The 18,003-nt window shown below is 52.2% G+C and overlaps 1 protein-coding gene across 1 annotated transcript in view; it reads right to left on the bottom strand.

The window, feature by feature from the left end:
* CRISPLD2 (cysteine rich secretory protein LCCL domain containing 2) overlaps positions 1-18,003 on the bottom strand; it is an 88,384-nt gene that overhangs the window by 48,813 nt on the left and 21,568 nt on the right. Inside the window, exons 3-6 of the mRNA XM_004058080.5 lie at positions 13,607-13,725; positions 10,179-10,311; positions 9,000-9,115; positions 4,850-4,950 (exon numbers count right to left, since the gene is read on the bottom strand). Coding sequence (XP_004058128.2) covers positions 4,850-4,950; positions 9,000-9,115; positions 10,179-10,311; positions 13,607-13,725 — 469 coding nt within the window. The remainder of the gene's footprint in view (positions 1-4,849; positions 4,951-8,999; positions 9,116-10,178; positions 10,312-13,606; positions 13,726-18,003) is intronic.

The raw sequence follows: 18,003 nt of genomic DNA, 5'->3' as shown, positions 1-18,003 counted from the left end.
AATTTACATAAGCAGAAAACTTCCAGATTGAGTGGACAAAAGACTAATTTGAATTATAAAAACAGAGAATCACGGTCCCTCCATCAATTTCCAGATTTGAGCCAGTTTACAGACCCAGAATCCCTTGAATGAAGGGGAGGCTAGGTCCCCTTGAGGAAGGACCCCACTACGCTACTGACAATTTATGCTATTCATCTTTCTCCCATCCTTCCCCGGGGAGACCTCTGGCCTTGTACCAGGGAAACTGTGCACTGGGGAAAGGGAAATGATCAGACATTTTGGGGACTACTAGACACTGGCTCTGAGCAGGTGTTGACTCCAGGGGACACAAAACATCACTGTGGTCCTCCAGTTAAAGTAGGGGCTTATGGAGGTCAGGTAATTAATGGAGTTTTAGCTCAGGTCTGGCTTACAGTGGGTCCCTAGACTCATCCTGTGGTCACTTCCCCAGTGTCAGAATGCATAATTGGCATAGACATACTTAGCAGCTGGCAGAACCCCCACTTTGGCTCCCTGACAGGTAAGGGAGGGCTATTATGGTGGGAAAGGCCAAACAGAAGCCATTAGAGCTGCCTCTACCTAGAAAAATAGTAAATCAAAAACAATATCGCATTCCTGGAGGGACTGCAGAGATTAGTGCCAACATCAAGGACTTGAAAAACGCAGGGGTGGTGATTCCCACATCCCCGTTCAACTCTCCCATTTGGCCTGTGCAGAAGATAGGTGGATCTTGGAGAATGACAGTGGATTATCGTAAGCTTAACCAAGTGGTGACTCCAATTGCAGCTGCTGCACCAGATGTGGTTTCATTGCTTGAGCAAATTAACGCTTCTCCTCGTACCTGGTATGCAGCCACTGACTTGGAAAATGCCTTTTTCTCCATTCACGTCCATAAGACCCACCAGAAGTAATTTGCCTTCAGCTGAAAGGCCAGCAATATATCTTTATTGTCCTAAGCTCAGGGGTATATCAACTCTCCAGCTTTGTGTCATAATCTGATTCAGAGAGAACTTGATTGCTTTCGCTTCTGCAAGATATCACCCTGGTCCATTGCAGTGAAGACATTTTGCTGATTGGATCCAGTGAGCAAGAAGTAGCAAACACGTTGGACTTATTGGTGAGACATTTGTGTGCCAGAGGATGGGAAATAAATTTGACTAAAATTCAGGAAACTTCTACCTTGGTAAAATTCATAGGGGTCTAGTGGTGTGAGGCCTGTTAAGGTATTCCTTCTAAGGTGAAGGAGAAGTTGCTGCATTTGGCCCCTCCTACAATCAAGAAAGAGGCACAATGCCTACTGGGCCAATTAGGATTCTGGAGGCAACACATTCCTCATCTGCCTGCGTTACTCTGGCTTATTTATCAAGTGACCCAAAAGGCTGCCAGTTTTGAGCGGGGTCCAGAACAGGAGAAGGCTCTGCAACAGGTCCAGGCTGCTATGCAAGCTGCTCTGCCACTTGGGCCATATGACCCAGCAGATCCAATGGTGCTTGAAGTGTCAGTGGCAGATAGGGATGCTGTTTGGAGCCTCTGGCAGGCTCCCATAGGTGAATCACAGCAGAGGCCTCTAGGATTTTGGAGTAAGGCCCTGCCATCTTCTGCAGATAACTACTTTCCTTTTGAGAGACAGCTCTTGGCCTGTTACTGGGCTTTGGTGGAAACTGAACGTTTGACTATGGGTCATCAAGTCACCATGTGACCTGAACTGCCCATCATGAACTGGGTGCTTTCTGACTCATCGAGCCATAAAGCGGGTCGTGCATAGCAGCATTCCATCATCAAATGGAAGTGGCATATATGTGATTGGGCTCAAGCAAGTCCTGAAAGCACAAGTTAGTTACATAAGGAAGTGGCTCAACTGCCCATGGTCTCCACTGCTGCCACCCTGCCTTCTTTCCCCCAGCCTGTACCAATGGCCTCGTGGGGAATTCCCTATGATCAGTTGACAGATGAAAAAAGACTAGGGCCTGGTTCACAGATGATTCTGCGTGATACGCAGGCACTACCTGATAGTGGATAGCTGCAGCAGTACAGCCCCTTTCTAGGACATGCTTGAGGGATGGCAGTGAAGGGAAATCTTCCCAGTGGGCAGAACTTCAAGCAGCGCACCTGGCTGTACACTTTGCATGGAAGGAGAAATGGCCAGATGTGCGATGATATACTGATTCATGGGCTGTAGCCAATGGTTTGGCTGGATGGTCAGGGACTTGGAAGAAGCACGATTGGGAAATTGGCGACAAAAAAATTTGGGAAAGAGGGATGTGGTTGGATCTCTCTGAGTGGTCAGGAACTGTGAAGATGTTTGTATCCCACGTGAATGCTCACCAAAAGGTGACCTCAGCAGAGGAGGATTTATTAATCAAGTACATAGGATGACTCATTCTGTGGACGCCACTCAATCTCTTTCCTCAGTCACCTCTGTCATCGCCCAGTGGGCCCATGAACAAAGTACCCATGTTGGCAGGAGTGGAGGTTATGCATGGGCTCAGCAACATGGACCTCCACCCACCAAGGCTGACCTGGCTACGGCCACTGCTGAGTGCCCAATTTGCCAGCAGCAAAGACCAACACTGAGCCCTCGATATGGCACCATTCCTCGGGGTGATCAGCCAGCTACCTGGTGGCAGGTTAATTATATTGGACCTCTTCCATCACAGAAAGGGCAGAGGTTTGTCCTCACTGGAACAGATGCTTACTCTGGATACAGGTTTGCCCATTTTGCGTGCAATGCTTCTGCCAAGAGTACCATCCGTGGACTCACAGAATGCCTTATCTACCGTCATGGTATTCCACACAGCATGGCTTCTGACCAAGGCACTCAACTTATGGCTAAAAAAGTGTGGCAGTGGGCTCAGGCCCATGGAATTCACTGGTTTTACCATGGTCCCCAACATTCTGAAGCAGCTGGATTGATAGAACAGTGGAATGGCCTTTTGAAGTCACAATTACAATGCCAACTAGGTGACAATACTTGGCAGGGCTGGGGCAAAGTTCTCCAGAAGGCCATGTATGCCCTCGATCAGCATCCAATATGTGGGATTGTTTGTCCCATAGCCAAGATTCACGAGTTCAGGAATTAAGGGGTGGAAGTGGAAATGGCATCACTCACCCTCACCCCTAGTAACCCACTAGCAAAATTTTTGCTTCCTGTTCCTGTGACATTACATTCTGCTGGCCTAGAGGTCTTAGTTCCAGAGGGAGGAACGCTGCCACCAGGAGACATAGCAGCAATCCCATTAAACTGGAAGTTAAGGTTGCCACCTGGACACTTTGGGCTCCTCCTACCCTTAAGTCAACAGGCTAAGAAGGGAGTTACAGTGTTGGCTGGGGTGAGTGACATGGATTATCAAGATGAAATCAGTCTACCGCTCCACAGTGGAGGTAAGGAAGAGTATGTGTGGAATACAGGAGCTCCCTTAGGGCATCTCTTAGTATTACCATGCCCTGTGATTAAGGTCAATGGGAAACTACAACAGCCTAATCCAGGCAGGACTACAAACGGCCCAGACCCTTTAGGAATGAAGGTTTGGGTCACTCCACCAGGAAAAAAACCATGACCTGCTGAGGTGCTTGCTGAAGGCAAAGGGAATACAGAATGGGTAGTATAAGAAGGCAGTCATCAATACCAGCTATAACCACGTGACCAGTTGCAGATATGAGGACTGTAATTGTTATGAGTATTTCCCCTTTCTTTTGTTAAAAACTTGTTTGTGCATGTATCCACTTGTACTAAGAAAATATCTTCATGTTATTTCCTTTTTCCTTTATCATGGGACATAAGATTTATTAACTTCATATCAGCATTTAAGTATTGTTAACTTTATGTCATAGTATTTGGGTTGGGGATTGGTGAGTTTCCAGTTTTACGAAGGATAGTTGTATTATGTTAGTGTAATTATGATCTTATTATTGTCTTTATTTGAAGATTATGTATGATCTCAGGAGATGTGCATGGGTTCAAGTTGACAAGGGGTGGACTTGTGATGGTTAATACTGAGTGTCAACTTGACTGGATTGAAGGATGCAAAGCACTGATCCTGGGTGTGTCTGTGAGGGTGTTGCCAAAGGAGATTAACATTTGAGTCAGTGGGCTGGGAGAGGCAGACCCACCCTTAATCTGGGTGGGCACCAACTAATCAGCTGCCAGTGCAGCTAGGATATAAAGCAGGCAGAAAAATGTGAAAAGACTAGACTGACTTAGGTGGAGACTGGGAGCAGCCTCCATCTTTCTCCCGCGCTGGATGCTTCCTGCCCTCAAACATCGGGCTTGAAGTTGTTCCACTTCCAGACTCGGACTGGCTTTCTTGTTACGCAACTTGCAGATGGCCTATTGTGGGATCTTGTGATCACATGAGTTTAATACTCCTTAATAAACTCATATATATATATATATTTATATATATCCTATTAGTTCTGTCCCTCTAGAGAACCCTAATACATGGCCTCATATGGTCCTCCTGCCTCAGCCTCCCAAAGTGCTGGGATTACAGGTGCGAGCCACCATGTCCGGCCCGTGGCCTATTTTATATGAAACTGTGAATGCTAACGAGGGTGAGCAGTGCGTCTGCATTTAATGCTGTGTCCAGCATCCGCAGAGCCCGGCACAGGAGATGCCCATGGGAAGCCATGTCTCGGGGCAGTGGGGCTCTCCAGGGGCCTGGAAGCTGAGCCTAGACCCTGGAGATGAGGCTCAGCTCATCACGGAGGCGGGAGGAACGTGCTGAGAGCGTCTTAAATAGGGCCGGGAGGGGTGACTGACTTCTTTAATTCCCCTGTTTCATGTAATGCTGTCGCATGACTCAGACTGAGGGCAAATTCATTGCATAAGTGTTGGGAGTAAATTTCCTACCTCGATAACACAAGTTGTTCCTGCAGCTGCCTCCATAGCTGGGCGGGCACTCAGAGCAGGGCCGGCCATTCTTGTAGGGGGCTTCTCCAATCCAGTTCCCCCTGAGGACAGACCCAAAAACAACCGTCAGAGGGAACCACGACGTGAGGCCTCGGGAATGATCCTCTTCCAAGGCCCACGTGAGTCCCTGAACACCGCCACTGACAGGTCAGGGGGGAAGGTTGTGTGCTGTGGGAAGCGGGAAAGATGGCTGTCCCAGGCCTCTCCCGTGCACAGAGAGTCTAGAGAGCTCCAGAATCCCAGCGATTCTGCAGAAGGGAGCTACAAGATGCCCTTCCACCCAGTACCTTTGCCCTGGCTGGCTGTCGGCCCCGTGGCCCCCCTTCCACCAACACAGCTCTGAACACTGTTAGGGCCCCTGGATCACAACACCTTAGCGCTGAAAAGCTGCCAGGACCCCCTTTTAAGCCATTTCTCAAATGTGTAAAGCCAGCCTGTCCTGGAGATGGCTTGCGTTCCCCAGTTTTTACCACACACCCTCCCTGATCTGTGCCTTCACTGCACTCCTCACCCCATCTCCCCAACACCCCAGGAGGGAAGAGCTGGAATTCAGTACTTTTGCAGAGGAGGAAACGGTGTCACAGTGAGGTTAAGTGACTTGCCCCAGGTCACAGAGCAAGCAAGTGGCGGGGCTGGGATTTGAACACAGGCTGTCTGGCTCAGAGCCTTAGTTAGGCACACTCTACTCTAGGGGCTGGATCAAAGGTCCCTCTTGGGTCACAGTTGCCCTCTGCCTCCCTCCGGAGTTCCCAGGGGCAGGAAAACTGGAGGCCGCACCATAGGCTTTCTCCAGGTGCCAGGTAGAGGTGGTGAGCGGAATCCCCAGGCCCTTCCTGCAGCTCCTGGGCTGTGAAGAGCAGGCTCCCCGGGTTGGGCCCCAGGCTGCCAGCATGTGCCCTCGGCCAGCCTCCTCCAGCCCCAGCCTCAGTCTCCCTTTCTGTAAAATGGGGTCACGGCAGCAGGGCTGCTGTGAGACTGAGGGAGTGACCGTGGGGAAGCCCTTGGACCGGCACCTGACTCACGGGGAAGGCTGTGCTCTGAGCGTTGGGGAAATCCACAAGCTTGTGCGGGGAATGCTCTGATGCTTTCCAGGGAAGATGGGGAGGGGCCCTGCCAGTGCTGGCCAAAGACAAATGGCAAGAAACACGCTCTGGGTCTGATAGCCATCCGTCCTTACAAGAGTGGCCTAGAATTTCCCGCGGCCCCAGAAGCACCCTGGCCTCACCGAGGGGCCTGTGGGCAGGGGAGGGACAGTGGGCCGTGCAGTGTGGGGAGGACAGGGCTGGGCACTGTCTGACTGGGCACTGTTATGACGTGCACACAGCCTCTCCCACCCTCTCACATTCCGGAGGCAGAATGAGCGCGTCCGTGCCATGCCACAAGCCATCCCTGCTCAGAAACCCTCTGTTCAGATCCCCGGGGGTCTTCGGGATGACTCCCCCAAAAGAAACATCACCAAGGGACCAAGAGGGCCCAGAGCCCATCCTGTCTCTGGGTGAAGCCCAGTAGGTTTCTCAGATGATCGTGGCCCTGTCGTGGGTACGTCCCACTGCCCCTGCCAAGTTTCCCCTTGTGTCTACGGTTCTATATTTCCTCAGACAAACCACACCACCGACGCTCCCAGCTCAACCCTAATACTCAGGGTTGGCATTGGTGGAAGGCTGGCTGGGCACCAGGTCCTGCAGACAAATAATCTCCTTAATTTTTGAGACAGGATCTTGCTCTGTCACCCAGGCTGGAGTGCAGTGGTGTGACCGCAGCTCACTGCAGCCTCAACCTCCTGGGCTCAAGCAATCCTCCCACCTCAGCCTCACAAGTAACTGGGAATACAGGCATGCACCACCACACCCAGCTAACTTTTTGTATTTTTTGTGGAGATGGGGTTTTGCCAGTTGCCAAGGCTGGTCTTGAACTCCTGGACTCAAGCGATTCTCCTGCCTCGGCCAAAGGAGGCTGGGATTACAGGCATGAGCCACCGCACTGGCCAGTCTCCTTAATTTTTGAATAGCACCGTGAAGTACCTTCCCTCACACACAAGGCCCTCTGTGTACACACCCACCCCACCCCTTGTCGGGTTGGGAATCCCCCTCAAGGGATCTGACCCCCCCCACACCCAAACTCACCCTCCCAGCCACCCTCCTCACCCTGGTGCCTGGGACAGTGTCCTGCATAGCCCAGGGGCTCAAGCCCTCTCTGTAAGAAAGAGGCCATGGACAGCACGCAGTAATATGCAGCAGACAAAAGGAAAGAACTGGTGATCACGCAACACCACGGGGAGACCTCACCAATGTGATGTTGAGCAAAACACCATTTGGGGGTACAGGGAGTGTGCTGTGTGGCCCCCTTCATGTGAGGTCCCACACCAGACACCACAGACCGATGGGAAAGACGCTGGAATGGTGGTGACTTTGCAGGGCACGAGAGAGCCTCTGGGGCATGGGAGACACTATCCATCTCCATCTGGATGGTAGTTACACGGGTAGAGGGCTATGGCCGTGGACTTTCAGTACGTGTCTCCCCAAATCCCAGTGTTGAAACCCTCACCCCCAATGTGACTGTACTTGGAGACAGGGCCTTGACGAAACTAATTAAGGTTAAATGAGGTCAACAGGTGAAGTCCTGATCCAATAGGATTGGTGTCCTCATCTCTCACCACCATGTAAGAAGGTGGCCGTTGGTGAGCCAGGAAGAGAGCTCCCACTGGAGCCCGATGCTGCCACCCCTTGATCTGCCACACCTTGATCTGCCACCCCTTGGTCCAGGGGACTTCTAGCCTCCAGAATGGTGAGAGATAAAAGTCTGATGTGTAAGCTGCCCAGGCTGTGGCCTCTGTTGTTGCAGCCCCAACAGACTAATGCATGTGAGACTGTGTCGCACTGTATACTTAAGATGAGTATATTTTACCATATGGAGGTTATTCCTTTTTTTAAGGAAGCAGGGGGCAGCTACAGAAGGAAATAATTTCATTTCTGATAGGACCTTCTAGTGTCTATTTCTTATAGAGTCAAGTCAAATGATTCCTCATTCACCACCTGCCACTGGGCCAGGAATTCCACCACCTTGGACCAGTCTGCTGCTCTTGCATGGTGCCTGCGTCCCTCCCAGGCAATGACACACCCGCTGCGCTTATCCATGTGGGCTGCTGAGCCACGCCACGCCACCGCAGGCACACCAGATGGTTTTGAGAGGGCTTCTATTTTTCCTCCCAACCTCAGCGATTCCCCCTTCATCCCACCTTTTCATAACTACTCCTGACCCAAAACAAATAAATGAGGTCATTCCCATTTCATTCAGTCACTGAGCAAACATGCCCCGGGGCCCACTCTACACAGGGCACGGGGCAAGAACGGCAGTGGCCAGCGGCCAGCATGCAAACCTCAGGCCATGAACTGGGGGAGTGACTCTCCAAGAATCAGCACATATTTGTCCCATGAGCAAATGAGTCAAGGGCTGGACACCACACTGATGAGCTGAGCATGCTATAGGCGGAGGAGGCACCATGATCAGGAGGCCGCATGTGGACCCTCTTTGGAGGGAAACAGAGAAGCTAGGCTTTGTGTGAACATGTGTTTTCTAGGGTGCTGTCTACTGCATGTTTTCAGAGAAAAATAATCATACTGCCAGGGCAGACCATGCTGGTTGCCCAGCCAGCAGCTATTCCCACTTCTGACTTTGTTCAGTTGGTCCCAGAGGACGTCTTGCAAAGCCAGTTGGGGCAATCTTTTTCCCCCTCATCTATGATTGGTCTAATTCTGGCGAAGAACATAAGGAGAAAGTATGCCAGTGTGCAAAAGACCTAAGGAGAGAGCCCTTTGACCATCCTTCCTTCTGCTTGGGGAGATGTGATGTTGGTGCTGTGCAGCCATCTTGGGACCATGAGAAGAGAATGGTACGGCAGGAAGACGGAAAGGACCCGAGTCCTTGTTGACACTGCTGAGCTATTAAGCTAACCCAGATGCACCAAACTCTAGATTCTTTGTTATGTGAGATAATAAAGACTTCGCTGCTCAAGCCAGTTTTCACTGGGTGCTCCCTGGCAAGCAAACACATCCCAACCCCCACCCCATACAACCGCATCAGCTTGTCTTACTTTGGAGAATAATTGCAGACAAAGTAGACCGCGTTCTCCCAAACTTCTCCCCAGACGGTCATCTTCCGGCAGGTGTTCACAGCACAGCCAATCTTGTTGGTGGTGGCCCAAACTATCTGAAAAGATGACATTTGTGGGTCACAGCTCGAGGGACAAGGCACAAAAGGGTGATACCATTTGGCCTGGATGTATAAGGTGCTGGCACTGAAGAGGTAGGCGGTGAAGGGTTGGGGAAGCAGATATTAGTCCCTAACCCATTGAAGATACATACATTTCCTTAAAAAGCAAAGCAAGTGGGCTGGTGCAGTGGCTCACGCCTGTCATCTCAGCATTTTGGGATGCTGAGGTGGGCGGATCATGAGGTCAGGAGTTTGGGACCAGCCTGACCAACATGGTGAAACCCCGTCTCTACTAAAAAAACAAAAATTAGCCAGGCGTGGTGGCAGGCATCTGTAGTCCCAGATACTCAGGAGGCTGAGGCAGGAGAATCGCTTGAACCCGGGAGGCAGAGGTTGCGGTAAGCCAAGATCATGCCACTGCACTCCAGCCTGGGCGACAGAGGAAGACTCCGTTTCAAAAAAAAAAAAAGCAAGCAAACAAACAGACTCCCACACAATGAAAATGCCCCACAATGTCAAATTGCCATAGAAGTTTTCTCGGTTGGGTGCAGTAGCTCACACCTGTAATCCCAACACTTCGGGAAGCTGAGCGGGGAGGATTGCATGAGCCCAGGAGTTTGCGACTAGCCTGGACAACATAGCCAGACCCATCTCTTAAAAAAAAAAAAAAATACAAAAATTAGCCAGGCCTGGTAGTGCACAACTGTAGTCCCAGGTACTCAGGAGGCTGAGGTGGCAGGATTGCTTGAGCCCAGGAGTTTGGGGCTGCATTGAGCTAAGATCATGCCACTGCACTCCAGCCCAGGTAGCAGGGAGACACTGCCTCAAAGAAAAAAAAAAAAAAAAAAAAAAAGAGTTTGTAGTGCTCACTCAGTTTCTGACCTTGCTGGTAACAAACAGCTTCTTCTCCCAGCTGTACTTTGCATAGAACTGAATTTTTAAAAATGAAGGCAACAACAGCGCAGAGGCTTTACAGATTTGACAACAATCCCCCAGGGGCAGGGGGTGAATGACTGGGATTGGGGGACAGGGCTGAGGTCGTGGCAAGTCCCCGAGTTACCTGTGTGTAGTGCGTGCACATGGGCCCCGAGCACCTCTCTGGACACCAGGGGTTGCACTCGCTCGGGTAGGGGTAGGTGTAGTCCTTCACCTCGTCATACCAGGACTGCACATGGAACCCCGGAGACCGATACCTGCAGGGCAGAAACCGCTCACTCAGTCCCAGCCCCTCCCCCTACCCACCAGTGGAAACAGCAGCAGCCACGGGCAGCCGGGAGGGAGGGAGGCCGAGGAGGGGGAATAGCCCCCAATTCCAGGAGCAGCCACGGGCAGCTGGGAGGGAGGGAGGCCGAGGAGGGGGAATAGCCCCCAATTCCAGGAGCAGCCACAGGTAGCCGGAAGGGAGGGAGGCCGAGGTGGGGGAATAGCCCTCAATTCCAGCAGCACCTGGTACAGGTGCTTAAAACCATTATCCTTGAGGAGCTCACCTGGGGTCTCTAGTAGGCTCCTCAGGTGGCTCACACACCACCTGCACGTGCAGGAAACTCTTCACCTGGCTCTTAATGAGTCCTTTTTTGTGTCAATTAGGTGTTTATTTTCAGGTATGTTGGAGAAAAACTACCCAGCCCATGAAGCCCATATTTCACAGATATTGTTGTCTAAGACAAAACCTGATTAAGACGTGAGTGCAGTTAAGGCCGAACATGGTGACTCACGCCTGTCATCCCAGTACTTTGGGAGGCTGAGGCAGGTGGATCACCTGAGGTCAGGAGTTGGAGACCAGCCTGGCTGACATGGCGAAACCCCGTCTCTACTAAAAATACAAAAATTAGCCGGGCGAGGTGGTGCACACCTGTAATCCGCAGCCACCAGCCGCACCTGTCCCTGGACATCCTCCGTGGGGTCATCGCTTCATGCCCACCACCCCCTTGCTTCAGCCTTGGCTGCCAAGGTTGGCACCTTTTTTTTAATAACTAGGGAAAAAACCAAACTGGAGGCAAGTCCACAGTCACACTGTCACCAGCAAGTATAAACAAGGTGGTTTCGATGAAGAGAAAATGCTCACGGGGGAAATGACCATTTTTAAGGGCCATGTGGTCGTCGAGGCAGTTAGAGGTCTTGTAACCATTACTGTCTGGAAGCGGAGCGCACGGCAGCGGGCAGCGGCATTTGCAGAAAGGCGTGCACACGGTGAGGAGGCAGGAGCAGAGGGCTGCTGGCCACTCATCCGCTTCCCTGCGGCTCAAGGTCACGCAGACTCAAGGCTGGCACTGGCACGGCTGTGGGGAAAGGAACCCGCGGCTGCCCCGGGGGGCCATGCAGAGTCAGGGGCTCTTTTGCAAAGCAAGTTAGCAAAATTCCTTAAGAAAGGGGGAAGTCTGTGTGCCCTTTGGCCCAGCAATCCTACTTCTCAGGAGTAATCCTAATGAAATCATTCAAGTGAGACAAAGACAAAAACAAAAAACAAAAATGAATCTGCAAGAGCCCACGGGTCAACTTTGGTCTGTCCACAGAAGGATCATTAGGGCATTTGCAGGGCGACATTCATGACAACTGTATCACTGAAAATTTCCTGATATTGTATGAAAAGGAAAAAAAAAAGATTTCAAAGTGATCCAGGTTACAGTCGCAATGCTGTAAAACTATGTCGGCGCCCAGCCAGGTGCTACAAAGGAGCTCAGAAAAATGAAAAGAGCCGAACCAGGCTAGTGGAATTACAGATCTCCCTGCTTTAGACATTTGAGTTTCATGTTATTGTAAGATTTTTTTTTTTTTTTTTGAGACGAAGTCTTGCACTGTCATCCAGGCTGGAGTACAATGGTGCAATCCTGGCTCACTGCAGCCTCCGCCTCTAGGGTTCAAGCGATTCTCCTGCCTCAGCCTCCCAAGTAGCTGGGATTACAGGCGCCCGCCACCACGCCTGGCTAATTTTTTGTATTTTTAGTAGAGAGGGGGTTTCACTACGTTGGCCAGGATAGTCTTGAACTCCTGACCTTGTATTCTGCCCACCTTGGCCTCCCAAAGTGCTGGGATTACAGGCATGAGCCACCTTGCCCAGCCTGTAAGATAGTTTTTATAAAAAGCTAACTTCACCAAAGAAAAAACCATGGTGTGGATTTGCCTCTGTGAAGTCACAGCGGTCGATCCACCATGACACCTGCCCAGGTTTGTCCTGAAAACCCACGGATGCAGAGGAAGGTGCGGCTGCTCGTGGCCCAGTGAAACCCAAGCTAGGAAATCCCTCTGTGGGAAGTGAAAGCAAACCCTCACCTACATTTTAAGAGGCTGTCTAAAGCCCAGTCCAACTTTTCAATAATTAGGGCAAAATGGATGTCAATCCAGGTCCTGGATGGGTCTGAGGACGTGAATTCTGGCCTTGGGCATGGCACGGTCACAGGTTGGTCGTTAAGTCTTATGTGGTCTTAGTTGTTATCCTGGGCGTGGTCAAAAGACATTTTTCCACTTTCTCCAATGAAACCAGCCGTCAGCCCCCAGGAGAGGACTTCTGGTTTCTTTGGGAGCACGGATACATGGTCCAGCTTACTCTGGGGAAGGCCAGTTGTCTGCATTTAACGGACAACCGTCAATGCCTCCTATGGGAGAGGGGACAAATCACTCCCAGACAGGGAAGGAGAGGGGACAGAACACTGCCAGACAGGGAAGCCTCGGGGCTCTGGAGAAGTTAGTGAGCTTCCCGACGGCTGGATGACGCGGGGAAGGCAATAGGCATCTTCCCAACAGGGTGGAACCTGGCTCAGCCTTAAACAGTGAGCAGAACCAGACAGAAATGACCCACCATGAACAGAGCAGTTCACCCCACAGGAACGGGGACTCAAGAACCCTGCACAGGAGATGGAATGGAAACCCCAAACTACAGGCCAGGCGCGGTGGCTCATGCCTGTAATCCTCGCACTTGAGGAGGCCAACGTGGGTGGATCACTTGAGGCCAGGAGTTCGAGACCACCCTGGCCAATATGGTGAAACCCTGTCTCTACCAAAAAATACAAAAATTAGCCAGGCGTGGTGGCACATGCCTATAGTCCCAGCTACTTGGGAGGCTGAGGCTCGAGTATCACTTGAACCCAGGAGGCAGAGGTTGCAGTGAGCCGAGATTGCGCCACTGCACTCCATCCTGGATGACAGAATAAGACCCTGTCAAGAAAACAAGGAAGGGAAGGGGAGGGGAGGGGAGAGAAGGGAAGGGAAGGAGGGAGGAAGGAAAGAAGGAAGAAAAGGAAGAAGGAAAACCCAAACTACAAACTTTAATCAATCATCAGTGTCTGGGGTCAGCCAACCAAGCTTGAATACATTTTGTCAGTCACTCAGGAGTGTTCCTGGATGCCAAGCCTCAGTTTCCCAGAATATCGATGGGACGGGTGGTCTCTCTCACTCTCTTTGCAGGCTAAACTTGATAAGGGGCACAAGTGCTGAGCCCGGCACATGGCAGTGGGGGCCTGCGGCAACCGGAGAGGAACTTGTGGCTCTTACCTGCCCCAGTGAGCGCCCAGGTTCTGCCCGATGGACACCAGCAGACTGGTGGGCCCGTGCTCCCAGATGCACTGACTGGCCCACGCTGCAGCAGACTTCTCCAGTTCGTCATCCCAGGTCTGCAGGAGAAGGAGAAACGGGCACCAGGAGGTGAGGGTGAGGGAGGGGCGTAAGAACCATAAATACAGCAACGCCCCAGCCTGGGCTCCCGTAGAGCCTACAGCCAATGCTCTGCTGCTGTATTGCTGGGTTCCTAAATCAGCCAGGGGGGGCGTGGCAGGCCAGACGTGCCCGCTCCAAGCCTGTCCTCAGGCCTCCTGCTGGGCCTCTAACTTGCCAGAGGTCCTGGGCAGGTGCCTTCTCTCTGGGCCTCAGTGTCTGTGAAACAGGAGTGGCCATGCTGAGTGACCTCTGAGGGTAACACGGCACGCTGTGTGGAAGAAAAGGGAAGGTCAGCAGCCATCTCTAGGAACGGTCTTGGCCTGGAAGCCTGTCCCGATGACCCCGGTCTCCTCTCCTCACGCATGTTCCAGGCACACCAGGCTTCCTCTCCTTACGCATGTTCCAGGCACACCAGGCTTCCTCTCCTTACTATGCATGTTCCAGGCACACCAGGCCTCGGGCTTTACCCCAACCTTTTCATTGCATTCTAACAGGGGGCTCTGAAGCAGGCCCTTATCTCCATTTCACAGGCAAGCAAACCAAGGCTTGAAGAAGCAATGCTGTTTTCCCTGGGTCCCACAGCCAGTCACAGAACCAGGATCTGAACCCAGGTGTTCAGGACCTTGCACCCTGAGCTGTCTCCATGTACGCAGTTATGTGTGGACCACAGCAGGTAATAATCAGATGCTATTCCTAGGCCAGGGGCTAGAAATCAATTATCCGTGTGGCGTTGGATTGGCGCTCTGAATGCTGGTCCTGGAATGGCGGTGTGAACCTAGGCACGCAGTTACCCTCTCTGAGCCTCACTGTCCTCATCTGTAATGTGGGTATGTCCACAGCCCTCACTGTGAGCAGTAATGGGGAGGGGAAGCCTACGAGATGCCCAGCCCAGGGCCTGGCTGCAGTCAGGGAGGCTTTATCCACGTCAGCCACACGCAGGCCCGCAAAGAAAAGCAGACGAGGGCCCCTGCAGGGGATTTTAGACTCTCACTGGCCACCCGCAGGGCAACACAGCAAGAAGGGCCCCGAGATGAATGGGTGCCGCATTTCAGTTGGAAGATAGAAAGTGCCGGAGATGGGCCCGGCGCAGTGGCTCACGCCTGTAATCCCAGCACTTTGCGAGGCTGAGGCGGGCAGATCACTTGAGGTCAGGAGTTGGAGACCAGCCTGCCCAACAAGGCGAAACGCCGTCTCTACTAAAAACACAAAAATTAGCCGGGCCTGGACAAAGTAAGACTCTGTCTCAAAAAAAAAAAAGAAAGAAAAGAAAAAAGAAAGTGCCAGAGATGGATGGCGGGGATGGTTGCACAACAGTGTGAATGTACCTAATGCCACAGACCTGCACACTTAAAAATGGTTACAATGGTCAATTTTATAGTCCGTATACTTTACCACAATGAGAAGAAATTGACAAGAGACGTCTTCAGCTTGCCCAGCCCTGCTCACCTCCCAGCACGGCCTGTCCTGAATCAGCGGGGCCTGAGCAGGGGTCTGGGCAGAGACTCTGAAGACAGGCTGGCCCCAGGAACACACATGACTCCTGGGGAGAGAATTCCACGAACAGAGCAAGCGTGTCCTTTCTCCTCTGTGGAGGATCAGACGCCAGGCAGCCCTGGCACAGCTGGCAGCTGACGCTGCACTTCCTCCCTGGAGTCCTCCTGACAGATGCTCCAGCTTTAAGCAGGCAGAGGCTGGCCTCCTGCCCTCTGCACACCCAGCCCCGGGCACACAGCAGATGCTCAGGGAAGACAGTCCTGTCTTAGCCCTGGGACCCCCCAGCAGGGAGTACCTGCCCAACACAACCGCATGCCTCACTTCCCTCTCTCCCTGTGTCCCAGCAAGACTCCTCAACAGCCAACGGGCAACAAACCTTGAGTCTTGGAGAGGTTAAGTAGCATGCCTGAGGTCACACAACCAGGAAGTCTTTCACAACTCCCTCTTGTCTGGCTACTAAGGGGGCTCTTCCTGCCTTGCATACTGTAACCAAGTGCCAGACCCATCCCACGAAAATCATAAGTTACTAAAATATGCTAATGCAATATGCTGACTGTGCAATATACTAAATGATAACAGCATCTTCACATTTACTTGGAACTGATTTATGCATTATCTCATCGCCTCCTCCAAACAACCCTATGAGAAAGCGTTTCTTGTTGCCATCGTGCAGGTGAGGAAATATAAACAGAAAGGCTAAGCAATCTGCCCGAAGTCACAAAGCTGGCCAGTGACAGAGCTGGCTGGAGGGAGGCAGGCTGGCTCCAGAGCCTGTCCACTCATAAAACCTCAGAACGGGCTGCTCAACTCTTCGGGGTTTTAGAATCCACCTTTCAGTGCTAAGGCTGTTTCAAAGGACTGTGGCTTGAAGCCACAGCAGGCAGGGTTGAGCAGGAAGCCATGTTTCCAAGCCGCTTTCTCAAATCTGCATTGCTTGTTTGGGTGTGAACCAGAGCAGAGGGGCAACGCAGTGCAGTGCTGAGGGTGCCGGGCTGAGTGGCAGGGGCCCTGCCTTCCCTTCCTTTCAGCCTCCTTGCTCCGAGGTAGCCTCAGTAGCATCCATGAAGGCTCAGCCTCCCCAGCAGGCCAGCCTTTTAGACCAAAGGACCCAGATCCCAGCTCCAATCCTGAAACATCACCAAGTAAACAAACAGGAAAACATGAAAGGCCTGCTCTGGGCTGCCCGGGTGGCCTGACTTTCCCTGCTGCAAAGAAGCTCCTTTCACTGGCACTAAGTCTTGCATGAAACCGGGAGGACCACACAGTGCAGGGACAAGAAGACCAGCATGAACCCAGCCTGCTCCAGACCGGGAGGCGGGAAGCATCTGGGATCCTGGGGGTCGCAGCTCAGTCAAGCTCCAGTCCCAGATGCTGACAACCTCTCCAGAGAGACGCGGGGCCTCCCTGCCCCATGAGGACCAAGGCCAAGCCACCAGGGATGCGCGGATTCAATGGGTCTCAACATTCCCATGGCCCCTTTCATTTCATTTCTCATAAAGCAACTCTCCCAACAGCATGTTCCAACAAGCCCCCTCTGCTCTCAGAAATTGGCAGTGAAAAAGAAAAACTTAGGTTGGGCACAGTGGCTCATGCCTATAATCCCAGCACTTTGGGAGGCTGAGGTGGGTGGATCACCTGAGGTCAGGAATTCAAGACCAGCCTGGCTAACGTGGTGAAACCCCGCCTCTACCAAACATACAAAAATTAGCCGGGTGTGCTGGTGCGCACCTGTCGTCCCAGCTACTCAGGAGGCTGAGGCAGGAGAGTCGCTTGAACCGGGAAGTGGAGGTTGCAGTGAGCCCAGATAGCACCACTGCACTCCAGCCTAGGCGACAGTGCTAGAATCTATCTCAAAAAAAAAACAATAAGAAAGGAAGGAAGGAAGGAAGGAAGGAAGGAAGGAAGGAAGGAAGGAAGGAAGGAAGCAAGGAAGGAAAGAAGGAAGGAAGGAAGAAAGGAGGGAGGGAGGGCAGGTGGGCGGGGCGGGGCGGGGCGGGAGGGAGGCTAACTGACTTGGAAGAGGAGGGGAGCATGGCACGAGGGAAAGCAGTGACTCTGAGGGAAGGCTTGCAGGTCTTCCAGCCTCTGCTCTGCCCCTTCAGAAACAGCCCCCGGGCAGGGTTGCTCTGCTTCCAGGAGCCTTTCTCACGGTGCGGTGTGTCCAGAGCTTGGAGAAAGACAGAAAGCCCAGCCAGAAAGCCAGTGTAGCCCTGACCCATGGGCAACGCCTCCCAGGTCTCCGGAAAGGCTCTTTGTTCTTCACTCCCCGCCTCCTGCCCAAATACCACCCCGTCACTCCTCACCTGCCCGTCACCTGAGCCGCCTCCCTGCTTCCTGCTGGGCCCTCCAATCCCCAACACCGCACAGCAGCAAAAGTGTTTCACAGCCAGGTGCAGTGGCTCACTCCTGTAATCCCAGCACTTTGGGAGGCCGAAGTGGGTGGATCACCTGAGGCCAGGAATTTGAGACCAGCCTGGCCAACATGGCAAACACCGTCTCTACTAAAAATACAAAAATTAGCTGGGCATGGTGGTGGGCACCTATAATCCCAACTACTTGGGAGGCCGAGACAGGAGAGACAGGAGAGACAGGTGTCGGAGGTTGCAGTGAGCCGAGATCACGCCACTGCATTCCAGCCTGGGGGACAGAGCGAGACTCTGTCTCAAAAAAAAAAAAGTGCTTCACAGTCATAAATGTATCCTCTCCCGCAAAAAAAAAAAAACCCTGTTTTTTTTTTTCTT

Source organism: Gorilla gorilla, chromosome 18 (genome assembly GCF_029281585.2).
Source record: "Gorilla gorilla gorilla isolate KB3781 chromosome 18, NHGRI_mGorGor1-v2.1_pri, whole genome shotgun sequence".
Lineage (NCBI taxonomy): Eukaryota > Metazoa > Chordata > Mammalia > Primates > Hominidae > Gorilla > Gorilla gorilla.
This window is presented reverse-complemented; position numbering and strand designations above follow the sequence as displayed.